The following is a 16,309-nucleotide window of genomic DNA, read 5'->3' on the forward strand; positions in this document are numbered from 1 at the left end:
CTTTAATAATACAGCAATGACGAAACAATTTGTAGATTTTGAAAGCCATGGTTCCAACGTAAAGTAAACATATCTCATTGGTATAGAAATAATTATTTAAACCATTGAAAAAAAAAATATGTATATGCCCATTCCATTGAAAATGTTCGTTTTGTCCCTCACGTGACGGTTCCAAAATTTCATAAAAAATAAATAATTTTTGAAGAAAGTTTTTGCTTAGGCATTTCTTTAAGCAACAAAATTTTGTTCATCATTCTTTTAAATTCTTATTTTTTATGAAATATATGAAGCGTCACAAAATTACCGTTTTCCGTGGAATGACCCTAAAGGGCTTTTCCAATCAGTTAATATTTTGCACTGCTTTTTGAATATCGTTTGTTTTATAAATATATATGAATAAAACTTTGGAGCAGTGATTTTGAATGTGACTCTCTTTGACCTATGTGGTATTTTCAATTAAGTTTTGCTCCATTATAATTAACTCAAAACTGAATGCATGGATTCAATGGGTTGTAAATATGGTAAATAAAACAAAGGATTGGGGGTGGCTCTCTTGGAAACCATGGGTATCTTGAACTGTTATATTCTTTTTTATCTGTTAGCGTGGAACTTTGGGGTTGGAGGAACAAATTATATTTAATTAACTTTAATTATTTACAACACACTTTACTACCAAACAGTCATCGTTAAAACTGTAATGCAGTAAAAAAAAGCACATTAAGCCCATTAAATCTATTTAAAGCTACTTAAAATGCTCTTTATTTATTTTTTATTTAAAAAAATAATTAAAATTTTTCCGTATTACGTAATATGAGTTTTTTAAAATGTAAATACATATAAATTGCCAAATTTTTGCACAACATTGTAAAGTTACATAAAAAGTATTTTTCACGGTTCAAAAATGCTTTGTTTTAATATCTATTGGTTTTAGTTTCATAGTTGGTTAGAACCAAATGTATCATTTAAAGGCTTTTAATAGCGAAAGACAAACTGCCCAGACGTCAACTGATCTTGTACTGGATGATGGATTACATTTCTGCCTAAAAATGAATTAGTCTAAATTTAGACAGATGAGAGTGAATAATGGCCACCAAGACTGAACATGTTTGCTGAAATACTGTAAAAATCGTTCTGCAGGTTTAGTTACTTTTTCTTACATTATTAATGTATCAGGCAGTAATAGTTTATCTAAGTAAAACACTATTATTTAATTATTATCGTTCAAGGTAATGTGAGGAAGTTTTTCATGAAGATGATATTTATGAATGGTTATTTTAAAATATAAAGGTGATTATTATTATTCACTCTAAGCTGAATTTGGATTTTTTCCAAACCGCGGAAATTCTTGATTTCTTTTCTGAAAATTATTTAATTCCATTTATGTATTTATTTATTCATTTTTTACTTTTTATTAGGCTTTCTCTAGATAAACTATGGTACAGTGAGGGAAAAAGATAGATCAGGCCAGGTTTTTTATTTTCGTCCTTCCGTCTTGGGGTTTAATGCTTGTATATTTTAAAGTTCATTAGTACAGTAATACTGATTATTCGCGGAATAGGGTGGCACGGTAACTGCGGATAATCCAAAAAATAGGTAATAAACGATAATTAATGTATACCTTAGCTAAAAAATATTAACAACACTCTCATATGCATTTAAATTATAACTTATAACCTTGCTACATTGCATCAATTAACGTTGAATATAAAAAAAATATATGTAAAATCTAAAAAAATCTAAAAGCAAACAATAACACAATCATAAGTTAAAAAAAAGGGGAAAACACCAGCCATAATCCAACCGCCGATAATTGGGAGTTTATTGTAATATATTTTTAGTTCATTATTTATTGTTATTTATTTTTACGTGTTGGACATTTTTTAAAATACATCCATGAAAAGCCCTTAATAAAAGAAATATTAGCTTACGGTGAAAAAAAAGGAAACAACTGCGAGTTATGCCTAACTAATAATTATTGGTCATCCTAGTCCCCCCCCCCCCCAAAAAAAAAAACTCATACATCTGTAAACTATACTATTATTGATTTTCAACACCTCAAATTTAATAGAAACCAGAAAAAACTTACAAAACACTCTTAACGTTAGACTTTGATGGACACTCCTTTCCAGTACATTATTCGTCGCTTGGCAGGTAAAAATGGCTTCGTCATCTTTCGATGAAACATTCAGATCTAGCCTGCTGTGCGTCGATTTGCCACCGTAGACGGCCTCCGATACTTCACTGTCATAGCCTGAAACTGCTTCGCCATTTCTCCACCAGTGTAAGGTAGATTGTGGGTTACTGCTTCCGGAGTCACACAGAATACTAACCTGTCATTAAAATTTTAGAATACGTTAGATATTATACAAAACTGTACATATTTCTAAAAAAATGTTTTCATGTCTTTTATTTTAAAAACAAAAATTATTCACTTGTTAGAGAAAAAAAAATCAAAAATAAAAAAAATCTTACATTTTTTATTTAAACACACACAAAACCTAATTACACCCAAAGAAAAAAATACAATACTATTATTTTGTTGCATACTCTTTATAAAATAGTTTTGTTTTATAATTTGAAGAGAGTTTATTTTGATCATTTGTTACACATGATTCGAACATTCATTATCTTGGAGAAAGATGTTCCTCATGTGTTACTTTTACTTTATATAAGTTAGATATAATAAAAAATATTTTAAATATTTTTTTTCCGAAAAAAAATTCATTCATTTGAAAAAAAAAAAAACACAAAAATCCTTATCTTAATTATTGAAACATGTAAACCTTTTTACACCTAAAGGGTAAGATACAAAATACTGCCTTATTATATACTTTTTATAGAATATTGTTAATAAAATTTGAAGGCATTACATTGAGTTCATTTGAGTGAAACATTTATTGTTTTAGATACAGTTAGCCCTCGCGTCGCGTGATGTCTGCTCCAGACTTAAAAAAAAACTTTTTCTGAATTTAGTTTTATTTATTTGTTTTACCCTCATTTATTTAGTAACTAAATATGTTCTTGTTTTCTTGTTCTTAACAGTCATGAATTAAAAAAAAGGTCCCTTTTTACTTCCTTTTATAACGAAGGAAGTATTGTATTCGCAAAAAAAAAAAAATCACTCAAAAATCGACCTTAATTTCCATTTTACTCACCCCCGAATGGATGTTGAGGTTTTTTTTTTCGACTCGACCACACGTGGATAAATGCCTAAGACCGTATAGACACGCAAAATATCCATTTTGACGCCTCCCGAGTTAATTACAACGAGTTTTCTCGTGACGTCTGTATGTACGTATGTCTGTATGTGCGTATTTGCGTATGTATGTCGCATAACTCAAGAACGGTATGTCCTAGAAAGTTGAAATTTGGTACGTAGACTTCTAGTGTTGTTTAGTTGTTCTCCTCTCCTTTCGGTTGCATTCGAGTGTTTTTAAAGGGGATCTTTTGCCAATTTTTGGGGGGAAATCATTGTTAATTTCGATGTAAACTCAAGTTGTGCTATTATTTGGCGGACACTTGGCAATATATCGCCAGTATTTTGGTCGCCGTTTTGTCTCCAACCGGGCAACAAATTTGGCGATTGTTTTTTAAATCTGTTTCAATTTGGCCACTGTTGGAGATATTTAGAGAGTAAACTATTGAATCACTTTAAAATTGCAAATAATGGGGGAAATGACATTAAATTGGTGTAAAAGGAAGTCATGTGGAGCACACATCAGCTCGTTTGTATTAGAAAACACTTGAAGTTCAATACTTTTATTTACCACTGCAATGACATTATAACAAATGCATTTATCGAAATGATAATTTAAAACGTTATTTTGAAGAAATTTTATACACTATCAAATAAAATTAAATTTCTTAAAAAAATAAATATTTAATGTTTATAAACAATGCGCACTGTCATGTTTTCCACAATGAGTAATCAAGTATTATAGGACAGCTGTTGATTAATATAATAGGCGAAAAAAGACGTTTTCTTTTTTCCAATTAGTTGTATATTATATTCAAAGAAATGATAAAATTAAAGTATTTTTTGGAGAATTGAGAGATTGAATAAAAATATGATTATCTTGAAACCTCACACATACGAAAGTGCATCGACACAGGGGCAGTCGGAGTCGGAACCTATGAGTTAGAATCGAACTGATTTTGGAGGAATAAAGTCAGAGTCAGGAGTCGACGGCTTAAAACTCCAAGAGTGGGAGTCGGAATCGATATTATTCAATTAATCTGTCAATGAACTAATCAATCCCGTGGAGTCGGATTCAGGCTGATTTTGGTGTTAAGGGGTTGGAATCAGAAGTTTTAAATTTCCCAGAGTCGGTCATTTTCGCTCAGACACCACCAGCCCTGTTTTAACCTTCAAATATTTTCAGAAATCATGATTTTTTTTAACGTAATTGAAACAAAGATTGCACAAAACAAAAATAAATAACGATTACAATTAAATTTTAAAAGTCAAAAACTTGAAAGCGCTTAAGATGTACTGCATCATTTAAAATATTCCCAGTTCTTGCCTAGTTGAAATATTAACAGTATCGTTTATCAATGTATTTAATGTATATCGCGGAGAAAATACCGATCTGTTTCTCATTCTAAATTATTATTAAATAATTGCAAAAGATTCATTTTACAGCAAAAAAAAAAAAGAAAGTCAAAGAATTTATATTCCTTTTCTTCATTACAATAGAAAAATTCAAACCACATAAATATGCGATCATAATTTCAGTCTTAATTTATTTCCGATAAAAACAATCTTAATTCATTGGATTTGAATATCTATTTTAGCAAGAAACACTATCAATAACTGTCTTTTCGAAGAAAATGGAAAATTTAACGTTAGTCGAAAGGAAATTCTATTTCAATTCCAAGATTGAAAATTGATATTTAGAATAATTTAGCTAGCTCTTTTAAAAATACGAAAGAATAAGTAATTTACTCCTGTCATGCTAAGGTTCTTATTCGCAGCAACTAGAAGTAAAGTGGTGTAAGCTCTGAAATTAAAAAGTTGGAAATAACTAGTAGTAATGGTAGGACAAATTCTCATGAGTTTTTGGGGAAGACATGGTAATACTAACCCAGGAGGGTGCAGCTATACAGCATGATTTAGAAAGAAAAGAAATTTCAAAAATCCTAAAACGGTTTGAACGTTGAACAATCTTTGCTTAAAACTTTTAAAAGTATGCTTACATCACTTTGCTTCTCACTACCTACATTGAATTCTGTTGAAATGATTATTCATTTTTTTCCCAATGACCAGGATGCAATATTCCATTTAGTAAGTTCAGAAACTTGTACAATGAAATCCATCTGTATTTTGTAATAAATTGAAATACATTGTTTGAAAGCAATCAGAGCTTAGGCGAAGCAATTTAAGGAAATGAATAATTTTTCGTTCTTTCTCTTTATCTGAATTCGCTTCCTTTCCCTCTCCTTTTATATTCATTTCCTTACGTCACTTGTGATACAAAGAGATACTAAAAAGAGAAATTACCAGCTCTCCAGCTCTTGGACGATTTGGAGTTATCTTCATTGTAACTGAAGACGGTGGAACTACAATACAGAAAATATACAGCATATTTAAAAAGTACTAATCATATTTTAAGTTATTTAAAATAATTTTATTGAATGACTACTTAAATTTGATTTAAAATAAAGTCCTTAAATGTCAAACACATAATTATTATTTTTATTGATAGACAAATAAGAATTTTTTTTATGCAACCAAACGTAAATATTTGCGAAAATTGTGTTTTAAGGGGAGTCGGTACATGTATACGCGTAACGTTAAATTGATATAAATTATAAGGGAGAATGTAGGGCAAAGTGAAATAGCGGAGCAATGTGAAATGGTGAAACATTTAATACACTTTTAGTGCGACCTATCTGAAACTATTTCTATCCATGTAGTGACACCTGTAACAGATTCAAGTCAGGAAGAAAATACCACCGATGATTAAAGCATATAATACCGCCAATTTTAAAAAATCGATACTCACACTGTAAAAACGATTCAGAAACGTTCCTGGAAAATAATAGGCAGCTGATGTGCCCAATTTCAACCAGTAACATATCTTGCAAAAACCAGGAACGCTTTCCGATAAAAGTCAGTAACCTTTCTGAAACATTGGAAAATCTCTTCGGTTAAAGCCAGTCGTGAACCTTCTACAAAACAAATTATGTGATTAGAACTTCCTTGATTTACTAAGGAAGCATTGGAGCAACCATGGCCAAAGTTACACGAAAATTGCGAGCAAGAACCAAGCATATTCCTTGCCTCGCAAGACTGCAGCCGTCCAGTGACACATTTGCCCCCATTGGGACCTTAGTTAAGGCTCCTATATAAGGGGAGCTGACTTATCCGACATTTTGGTTCCAAAATTGTTGGGCGAAAAAAATAGTATTTGTACAAAAGCCTCATTGCAGAAAACTGGTGTCCAAGCTTTCGATGTGTTCCCTGATGTATGCTTGATTATTTTATTCTGTAGATGAAGGCTATTTAATTAATACAAATTAAAAACAAATAAGGTGTGAAAATGAAGTTTATTACAGTAAACATTTTCCGATCCTTTTTTGCTGAATTTTTGATCTAAGTTATATTTCTAGATTCACCTTAAGTGACGTTTTACTCAACTCAATATCAATTGTTTTACGACATATCAACCAGCGAATATTATAACGTATTTATAAACACTAAAAACGAGGTTGGATCCAATTTTGTCTTGGAACCAAAATGTCGGATAAGTCAGCCTGGCCTATTCAAGGGGCTCTAACCTTAGTCAATCTGGACGGGCCGTAATCAAGTTTGAGCCCATACACTTAATAAACACACTCAGTCAATCTTTAAACTGGTAGCAAAAAATATTCTTCACACCAGTGAGAAGTCTGCATCCGTTCATCTTTTAGCAATTCAGGAAACTTTTTTGCGAAAATACTTGATTTTACGTGGAAATAGGTGAAAACCTCTGGAATCCCGAAAGGTTCCACGGAAATAACCAGTAACGTTTCGGAATTTTTTTACATTGCATATTGCGATATTTTGTTGTAAGTCAAACATTATTTTTGTTATTATAATATGATAAAATTATTGTTATTAACATTTAAGACATTAAATTTTAATTAATACTAAGTTTCACATCAGTTAATTTGTACGTTTACATTAGTAAGCGTGACATTAGTTAATACTAAGCTTATTTGCATTTTAAATATTTTGTACAATCAGTCAAGTACATGCGGGGCAAAGTGGGTGGGGGAAAAGTGAAATCGTTTACTTTGTTTACCCATTCATTTACTAAATAACTTACGGAATCGTTTATTAGTTACTTTATTTACATCCCTTCAATTATTAATTCACTTATTTTTTGTCATTCACACTTTTTCTTATTCATTCACTCTTTTACTCGCACATGTATTTCTCTTCCTATATTATTTTATTTATTTATTTAATTATTCGTTTATTGTTTCATTACATTTTTATCTATTTATTCGACCCCTTATTTACTGATATATTGGATCAAACAATTTTTTTTTTATAATCGAATGGAAAATATTTCATTATAATATATATATATATATATATATATATATATATATATATATATATATATATATATATATATATATATATATATATATATATATATATATATATATATATATATATAATTTTGCCCCAGAAACTAATAAAATGAACATCCCCCCCCTCTTTTTTAAGGTTCAAATTTGCTGCCAAAAATTCAAAATAGTGTTTCAATTCTAGTTTTTGCGTAAAATATAATGTTCTTTCTTTGTGTACTGTAATTTCCAATTTGTTCATTTAAAAAAAAACTTCAGTCATCTTAGCTATTTTACTTTGATCCACATTAACCGACATTTTCTCAAAAAAATTTTAATGATAAAAACTTACAATGTTTATACTGTTTTATAGAAATATCTAAAAGTTTACTGAAGTGAAATTTTAAAGCAATTATGTTTGCTGCATGATTTATTAATATTTAGACAAAAATAACTTTTTAAATGAAAAAAAAGATCGTTTTTGTTTATAAAAAGAGATGTATAAGATAAAGGGTGAGCCCTAATGCAAACATTTCTTTTCAGTATAATTATGAACATACAAATTGTATTGAAATTTCATAGTAATAAGTATAGTGGTTTTCTAGAAAAGGGGACATGAGTTATTAAAAGTGAGTTTTTGAGAAAATCGTGTTTGAAAGTAAAATTATATGTACATTTTAATGCACATATGTCCCAATATTATTTAAATTGAGTTACTTTTAATCTACACAGAAACATGAAATCAGTGTCGCTTGAAAGTTCTTCATTTGCATATTTTAAATATACAAACACACTGCAAAAATATCTTCATCTTAGATTGAGAATACCAACTCCCTTTAATGAAAAATGAAGCTAGTCTTTCATACATCCACTTATTTAAGCTCTTCACATATCTGAATCTATAAATTCTTTAAAATAATAGTTCAGCGTATTTACAAGGTTTTGGTTGATCCATGGACCATAAAATAGGGGAACTATAAGCCTAGTAACGTGCAAATGAGGGACAAGTAAATCGTTGACTGAAGAAATTTCGTATAACATCCACTTCCAAGGGGTTAAGTTTTTATAACTAGTATTTTATGTGAACTCTTTGACTATAACACACACCAAATGCTAAGATCCCTTGTATCTGCGTTCATAATAAAAAAAATATGCACATTTCATTGCAATATCTAGATTTTTTGAAATAAAAATTTACCTACATTAATAAAAATGTATTTAGTAAAAAAAAAATCAATAAATGTTGAAAAGGCTATGGTACTAAAATATATTTGTGGAAATTAGTGCGTGCTTTATAAAAAATATTTTTTTTATATTTGCAAATTATACATTTTCAGATCATTATAATAAATGTGTGCAAGGTTTACTTAAAGGAAATACCCCTACTCTGCAATTACATTGCCTTATTTTTATTTACGTCAATAAGTATGCAAATGTAATTATTCTGGAAAAACATGAACACAAAAGTACTATGTACCATTAATGGTGTAACTACATGAACAATCCGGGACATTTCGTTATTAGATGACCAAGAAATTATTTATGTGCATGAAATTTTACTGCACTATGTTTATATACACGTAGATGCTTAAAAGGCTGTATGCACCTGCATTGCTATTTGCAATAAAAAATTTTTCATAGAATTACAGTACATTAACAAAGCTAAATAACAATATAATCAGACCAGAGCTAAAGCGAATATTAAATAGATCCTTTAGTTCATGAAATGCATACAGCTGTTCAAAGCAAAATTCAATCGCTTTGTATGAAGTATGTAACGAGCCAGAGAGTTTATGAATCCGGGAACTGAGACAGGCTTTCAGCGTTTGCTTTATATAGAACAGTTTTCGATGCACTTTAAATCAATGTTTTCATTGTTTAAGTACCTCCAAAACGTTTGAATCTATATTCAACAAAATAAATATTGCTAAAATGATTTTATCCACGCCGTACATTGTGTTTTATCAGCTTTGACGTAAAATTTAATAATGGAGGTGAACTTATGCACTTTAAATGATTTAAGGCATAAAATATTTGGTTTTATTGATCAGTTAAAACGTCCAGCAAAACTCGTTTTTATTTTTTTCATTCTGAAAAACCCACATACGCGTATTCTTTTATAAGCGCGATACACATCTTGTTTCTTTAGCGAGAGGTAATGGTCATGAAGTCATGCCCCCCCTGTGAATATTACCCTTCACCAACCAGTGCTTGATTACTGAAAAGTCTTAGGAAGCTTGAGACTCCCCTTATATTTTCAAAAGGCCTCAAAATGACTGAAAACTGATTAAAAATTCCAGTTTCCCCTTTAAATGCTTTTTTAAAAGAAAATGCAAATACTATTTTTTGTTTCAATGAAAATGTATGAATAGTTTTGAAAAATGAAGGCAAACGAAGAGAATTTTTAAAATATATCCCTGTGAGCTATTTTAGAATTTGTCCCAGCTGCGTCTAGATGTACTTTTATGCAATTTAAACGACTCTATCATGTGATAAATGTGATTCAAAAACCAAAAAAATTATTGGAGTGCAACTACATTTGTACCAAATTACAATATTTTAGTGTTGTAGCCGGGAAAAAAAACTTCAATCAGCTATCAGCGGGAACAGTTATACGGTACAATAATATTCGTAGTATTAATGAGTTTTGCCTCAATGTGTAGAATTCAGCAAATATGCCCTATCCTAAAACGTAGGTAGGATAAAATAAGACTGAGCTTCCCCTATCTTCAGGGGCTAATTGTGCCCCGGAAAAGAGGCGATTATACAATTATTTGTAACATTTATTTCATGTCATTTTATTTATTTATTTATTTTCTTTTTTACTGGAAAAAAATAAGTTCATGTAATCAGACAATGTTCATTTTTCATGCTTTAAATTTGTCAATGGCTGTATTCTTTTTGATGAGTTTTAACGTTTCTTCTGGAATTTCCACTTATTATGTGATTTTACGTTTAATTTTGTTAAGATGATTGTTCCAAAATTTTGCTAGTAAATTTTCTACGTTTTGTAGTCCAAATTTTTAGTAAATACATTTTTGTATTTATTATTATTTTTGAGAAGGGAGAGATTCTAACGGACTTACAATGCACTGTCAACTTGATGTTTGAAATAAGAGCCTTATCTGTCGCAGAGTTGATTGCTTCGCATCTGTAAATGGCACCGTTGTCACTTGCATCAGCCCTGATCACAATTTCACTAAAAACCCCGCTTCCACTGATGCTAGTTATTCCTCTCACCTGTTTAAAAGAAACAATGAAAAATAGCGTACAATAAAATTGAAAACTTAGTTGTAAAGTATTTTGACAATTTGTTATGCATATGAAATATAAAGCACAGAAAAATTGAAAATACTTTCATGACATGACATCGATTTAAAAAAAAAAAAAAATCATGCACAGTAGGCTCATAGACAAGTATCCTTGTCCAAAACACATATGAAACTTCTCATCATACTGTAAAAACAATTCAGAAATGTTCCTGGAAAATAATAGGCGGCTGATGTGCCCAATTTCTGCCAGTAACATATCTTGCAAAAACCAAGAACGTTTTCCGCTAAATGTCAGTAACCTTTCTCAAAATTATCTTTTAAACTTTCTAAGGAGTTTGGAATTCGACACGGTTAAAGCCAGTCATGTCTCAGGAACCTTCAAGTAAAATGAGGTAGGTGGAATGTAATTTATTGGAACCTTCCTGCTATACCAGGAAAGCATCAAAAGCATTTACGCAATCATGGCCAAAGCTAGGACAGAATTGCAAGAAGGATCTAAGCATAACCTTCGCCTGCAACTCTGGCATTTCAAGGATGAAGCTATCAAGTGCTTTAACAGCTTACATTGGGAGGTTGGTCACCCTGGACGGTCCGTAGTCAAATTAAAGCAGAGAAACTTAATAAACACGCTCAATCAATCGTTAAACTGGTAGCTAAAAATACTTTTCTCAACAGCGAAAAGTCGACATTCGTGCAACTTGTAGCAATTCAGAAAACATTTTTGTAAATATACGAGGAAATAGATGAAAACCTGTGGAATCCCGAAACGTTCCTCGGAAATAATCAGTAATGTTTCAGGGTTTTTTTTTTTTTTTTCAGTGTACTCAACGCAGTCTTAGAAATAAAACTAAAGTCCTCTAACTTCCCAACAGGGCGAGCAAACAAAACAAAATTATGAAGTCAGCAATGAAACATCAGCGGCACTGCTGAGGAGTCACAGCTAATAAAGGATATTGAGATGAAACATTAAAAAATATCCACTTCAAAGTTAATGTGTTACTTATCGAGTTGATAGGCCATTTTGAAGGCTGATATTCTGTATAAACCTTGAGTAAATTGATTAAAATTAAAAAGTCGATACTTGAAAGGTAAGACATTTTGAATTGCAAACACACAGTGTTAAACGGATAAGTATAAAAATTGAAAAAATTAACGTTGCGATAGAATTGTAATTGAAGTCAAAAATTAGAGGAAACCTAAACTAGAAGCACTGATATAAAGATTATGGAAATCCTAATCAGAGTATTTCGACGCTAATATCCCACTACCAAAAAATAAAATAAATAAATAAATAAAATAAATAAATAAATAAAATAAATAAATAAATAAAATAAATAAATAAATAAAATAAATAAATAAATAAATAAATAAAATAAATAAATAAATAAATAAAATTATTTACTTTTTAAGTTAAAAGTTTCAGTTATATTGCGTGCTTCGAGATGATACATGGAAACTAAAAAGCACAACTATAATTTTCCTATTTGATACAAAAATCTTACAAATTTACGCAGGCTCGTTTCAAACGTTATGTATGTATTTCGAAATGTGATTAAAAATATTCCAGACTGACAAAAATTTAGAAAAGTGTATACTTCAATCTGATGCAGCTATTTATTATATTTTCTCTTTCAAAGTTTGCAACCAAAAAACTTTGTAATGTACGCAAAACTAAAAAGTAGAAAAATCAAGATTCTTTCTCCTTTTAAAGTAATTAACATTGATTTTTTATTTTTCTTATTAAAACTAGCTCCAATAAAAACGGGCAGATTGCTTTAACTGCAAACACACCTGGCTTCATCACATGGAACAAGCTTTGACTAAGTCATAAAAATTCCAGACTCATAAAACGAGAAAACAAGGCCAATATTGTGATGGTAGTCGAATGTGATTAATTCTTTTTTTTTTTCTTTTACTTTTTTTTTTTTTTTTTTTTTTGTATTTCAAGTATTAATTATGCCAGATACTATTTTAAGGAAGCAGAAAATAGCACTAATTTCGTAGAAATGTCAACAAGATATGATATACATATCATAAAACAAGTGATGTAATTAAGATTGAGTGCATTTTAGTGCACATATTCAACTCTTATGTCATGGGGAAAGATAACGTAGTTGTACATATATCTTTAGTGATGGATCGAATATTCTGTTGGTATTTGGTGTACTGTCTATACACACACAAACAAAATATTCAGTTTTGCCGAATATTTTAGTATTTGGCGACCGACTAGTAAACAATATTAAATACTCGACAGTTCATAAGCAAACACATAATTTTCCACAATGAATGAATATTTTTGTATAATAGGAACGCTAAATTAATCAAATTGTCAATTACTGATATTATTATTACATACAAAAAACGTTTAATGTAGGAGAATGATGATCATTAAGACGTTAGATTTAAATTCTGTTGCATTTTAATTTTTCTCAAATCTTATGATACAAAACATTGACCTCGTTATTATTAATCATATGAATATAAAAAAAGAATTCAGAAGAAAAACTCATGATATTAAGTGTTCATAAATTTGCAAAGTGAATTAACTGTTTTTTTTTTTTTTAATATTATGCAGCTAAAAAGAAAAAAAAAAAAACATGTAATCATCATTTCACAAACATTGAAAAGTATTAGATATTTACTGTTTGAATTTACTTTTGAAACATATTATTTCATTTTTTTAAAGTTGATATTTACGCCTAATGTAGAGAAATTTATTAATAAAAATAAAAATGTATTTACATTTCGAAAACAACAAAATGGATAATTATTTTCCAGTTTAAATCGGTATTAAAGTAAAAGTAATAGTTCAAAGATTTTACTCAAATACCAGTATTCGGCAGACTATTATGTTTAACCGAATATTCGACATTGGCTATTCGGTAAAATATGGTATTCGGTGTATCCCTCCGTATTATTAAGACATTGTATGTTCGGCCACTTCCTTAAGAACTTAAAAATCTTTTTTTTGCGTCGAAAAGTTCTAATATAAGAGTTTTTTTTTTTTCAATCAATACTCAGCACTTACAGAAACATAAAGTTTCGCCTCAGAATCTCGTTTAAAAATGTATAGCATTTTCTTGGAGCATTTAGGAATGTTATTGGTCAAACTTGAAATCTGGCATCGAACAGAATGCCTAGGGATTGTATATAATAACTAAAATGAACAATCAAGGCATGAAAAAATTAATATTTCACACATTGCCTAGGCATTCTACAGAACGCCTACTGAGGAAACAGAGAAGTATAAAATACATTAATAATTCCTTAATTATCATAAATTTAGCCTAATATATTTCCTCAATTAAAATGAAATTAAAGTCAACCACGTTTAGTGATGTGGATCGGGTAAATACCCAGTGGGTACGTAAATATTTTTTGGGTATTTACCCAAGGCCCGGGTAAATACCCAAAAACTGGGTATTTTACAAAAAAAAAAAATAATACAGAAAGTGAATGGGAAATTGTTTTTAAAAAATCTAAATATGAAATAATTGGCAAAACTGATACATACATATGTATTACACAGTTTATAATATTTTTTATTGAAAGACTTGATGAAATTATAAAAGAAACATATCGTGAACCAAAGAATCTTTCTTTACAATGTCATAATTGGAGAAGTATAAGCAAGTCAATGATGAACTTCAGGATTTCAAAATCACAATCAAGGTTGGTCATATCCCAAATGGGTGAAAAAAAGAAGTATGGGGATGTTAGGAAGAATAAACTGAGAAGTTATTAAGATTATGATCTTATTTATTTATTTTATTGCTGTTTAAATGATAGCGTGGCAAATATAGAAACAGTTTTCACATTAATAAGCAAAAAAAAAAAAAAATCAAAATATTGTTTTTTGTTGCCTTGCTTATGTGCATTTGCTTGCCGGTACTTCATAATGAAAATTTGTTCAAACTATTTTTAATACACTCAATTAGTCATGCAGGGTGAGAAGGTAAATATCTTTTTAGGTATTTATACGAAGGCAGAATAAATCCCCAAGTAATTGCGCATTTTGCAAAAAAAAAAAATTCGGTAGTCTCAAAAGGTGATGATTTTCTTTTTAAAACATAAACCGTAAAATGAAAGATTAAAAATATAAAAATGTATATATATATATATAATTTCTTTTAATTAAAGGCTTAGTGAAATCTTATCAAAAAAACTGAACTATTCTTTGATTTTCGTTGAGATAAACTGGATATATAAATATCCAGTTCATCTCAGCGAAAATCTCATTTACAAGCTTATGAAAGAGGAGAAGTAGGTCTTTTTGTTTGTTCCATGTTTATGTTCTTCCTAGGTTTTTCCTCTTGCAATTGAGTTCATTTGTCTTTTCTTGTTATTTGAATTTGTTCTAATTAATAACTGTGATGTTTTTATTTTTGGTTTGGAAATGTTTTAATTATTTAATTTCTGTCATGCTTATATTTTTGACTTCCGGTATCCCATTTGCTTGACTTGTGCGATGTCGGGGTAATAGTGCTGTTTTTTAGGCATTTAAATTGCAGCACTCACGAAACATCTCATGGTTTTTCCCTATACCCCCTGATGAGATGTCAGGGTGTTTCGGGATTTTGATTCAATTTTACGTTCCGTTTTGTTCAAATTTTATATTGCTATCAAATTTTATTTGCTATTAAATCTATTGTCTACAGGATTTGTATAGGTCATGGAAAAAAGATTAACCAATTTTATATCTGGAAAAGTCATGGAAATTGATTTAAAGTCATGGAAAAATGTCTTGAACAGTAATAAAGTAACAGTAGCTAAAAAAAGCATTAGAAATCTTGAGGGATATCAAAGTATTGCTAGTAAAAGCTATTAATACTTGAAAATTTAACGATCACAAGAAGAAATCTAAGTTTAAGAATCCTATTGCATCCTCTTCTGTAACAGCGGCCCACCTTTTTTTGTTATGAGATTTTACTGCTGGGACATCACTAATTTTGAATTTACCATTATTTTTAGCACTTCTTGTTTGTTATATTGTGTAGCAGTGGACTAGCATGTTTTTGATTTTACTACACCCACTCAAAAAGTGTAATTCAATTGCATCCAAGTTTATTTCAACCACTCGTAAAAAAAAGCATTAATTTTTTAGTTTATCTCAGAAATTGTTGAAGGCTTTAGAAAATAAAGATTTAAGTCAGGCAATACATAGAAATAATTGTCAAGTTTGACATTAAATAGTACTATTCTCTTTGTGCAACAAGGTCATGAAATTTTTTATGAAGTCATGAAAAGGTAAAGGAATTTTTTTATTCGAAGTGAGTATGAACCCTGTGTCTACCAGTATCAAAGTGCTGCCTGTGGCACCTGTTGAACTGAGTAGTGAAGCTTGATTCAATTTAGGTTGAATTGTTTGAATTATCCAAGTTTAAAATGCAGATTATGATAATGTTTTTTAGTATATATATATATATATATATATATATATATATATATATGAGAGTGTTGTGAAGGTTTATAAC

General features: G+C 29.7%; 1 protein-coding gene across 1 annotated transcript in view; it reads right to left on the bottom strand.

Moving 5' to 3' along the window:
• Positions 1 to 16,309, bottom strand: part of LOC129228493 (nephrin-like) — a 263,244-nt gene that overhangs the window by 59,103 nt on the left and 187,832 nt on the right. Inside the window, exons 11-13 of the mRNA XM_054863174.1 lie at positions 10,647 to 10,800; positions 5,501 to 5,559; positions 2,087 to 2,330 (exon numbers count right to left, since the gene is read on the bottom strand). Of these exons, the coding sequence (XP_054719149.1) occupies positions 2,087 to 2,330; positions 5,501 to 5,559; positions 10,647 to 10,800 (457 nt within the window). The remainder of the gene's footprint in view (positions 1 to 2,086; positions 2,331 to 5,500; positions 5,560 to 10,646; positions 10,801 to 16,309) is intronic.

This window comes from Uloborus diversus, chromosome 8, assembly GCF_026930045.1.
Source record: "Uloborus diversus isolate 005 chromosome 8, Udiv.v.3.1, whole genome shotgun sequence".
Taxonomy (NCBI): Eukaryota; Metazoa; Arthropoda; class Arachnida; order Araneae; family Uloboridae; genus Uloborus; species Uloborus diversus.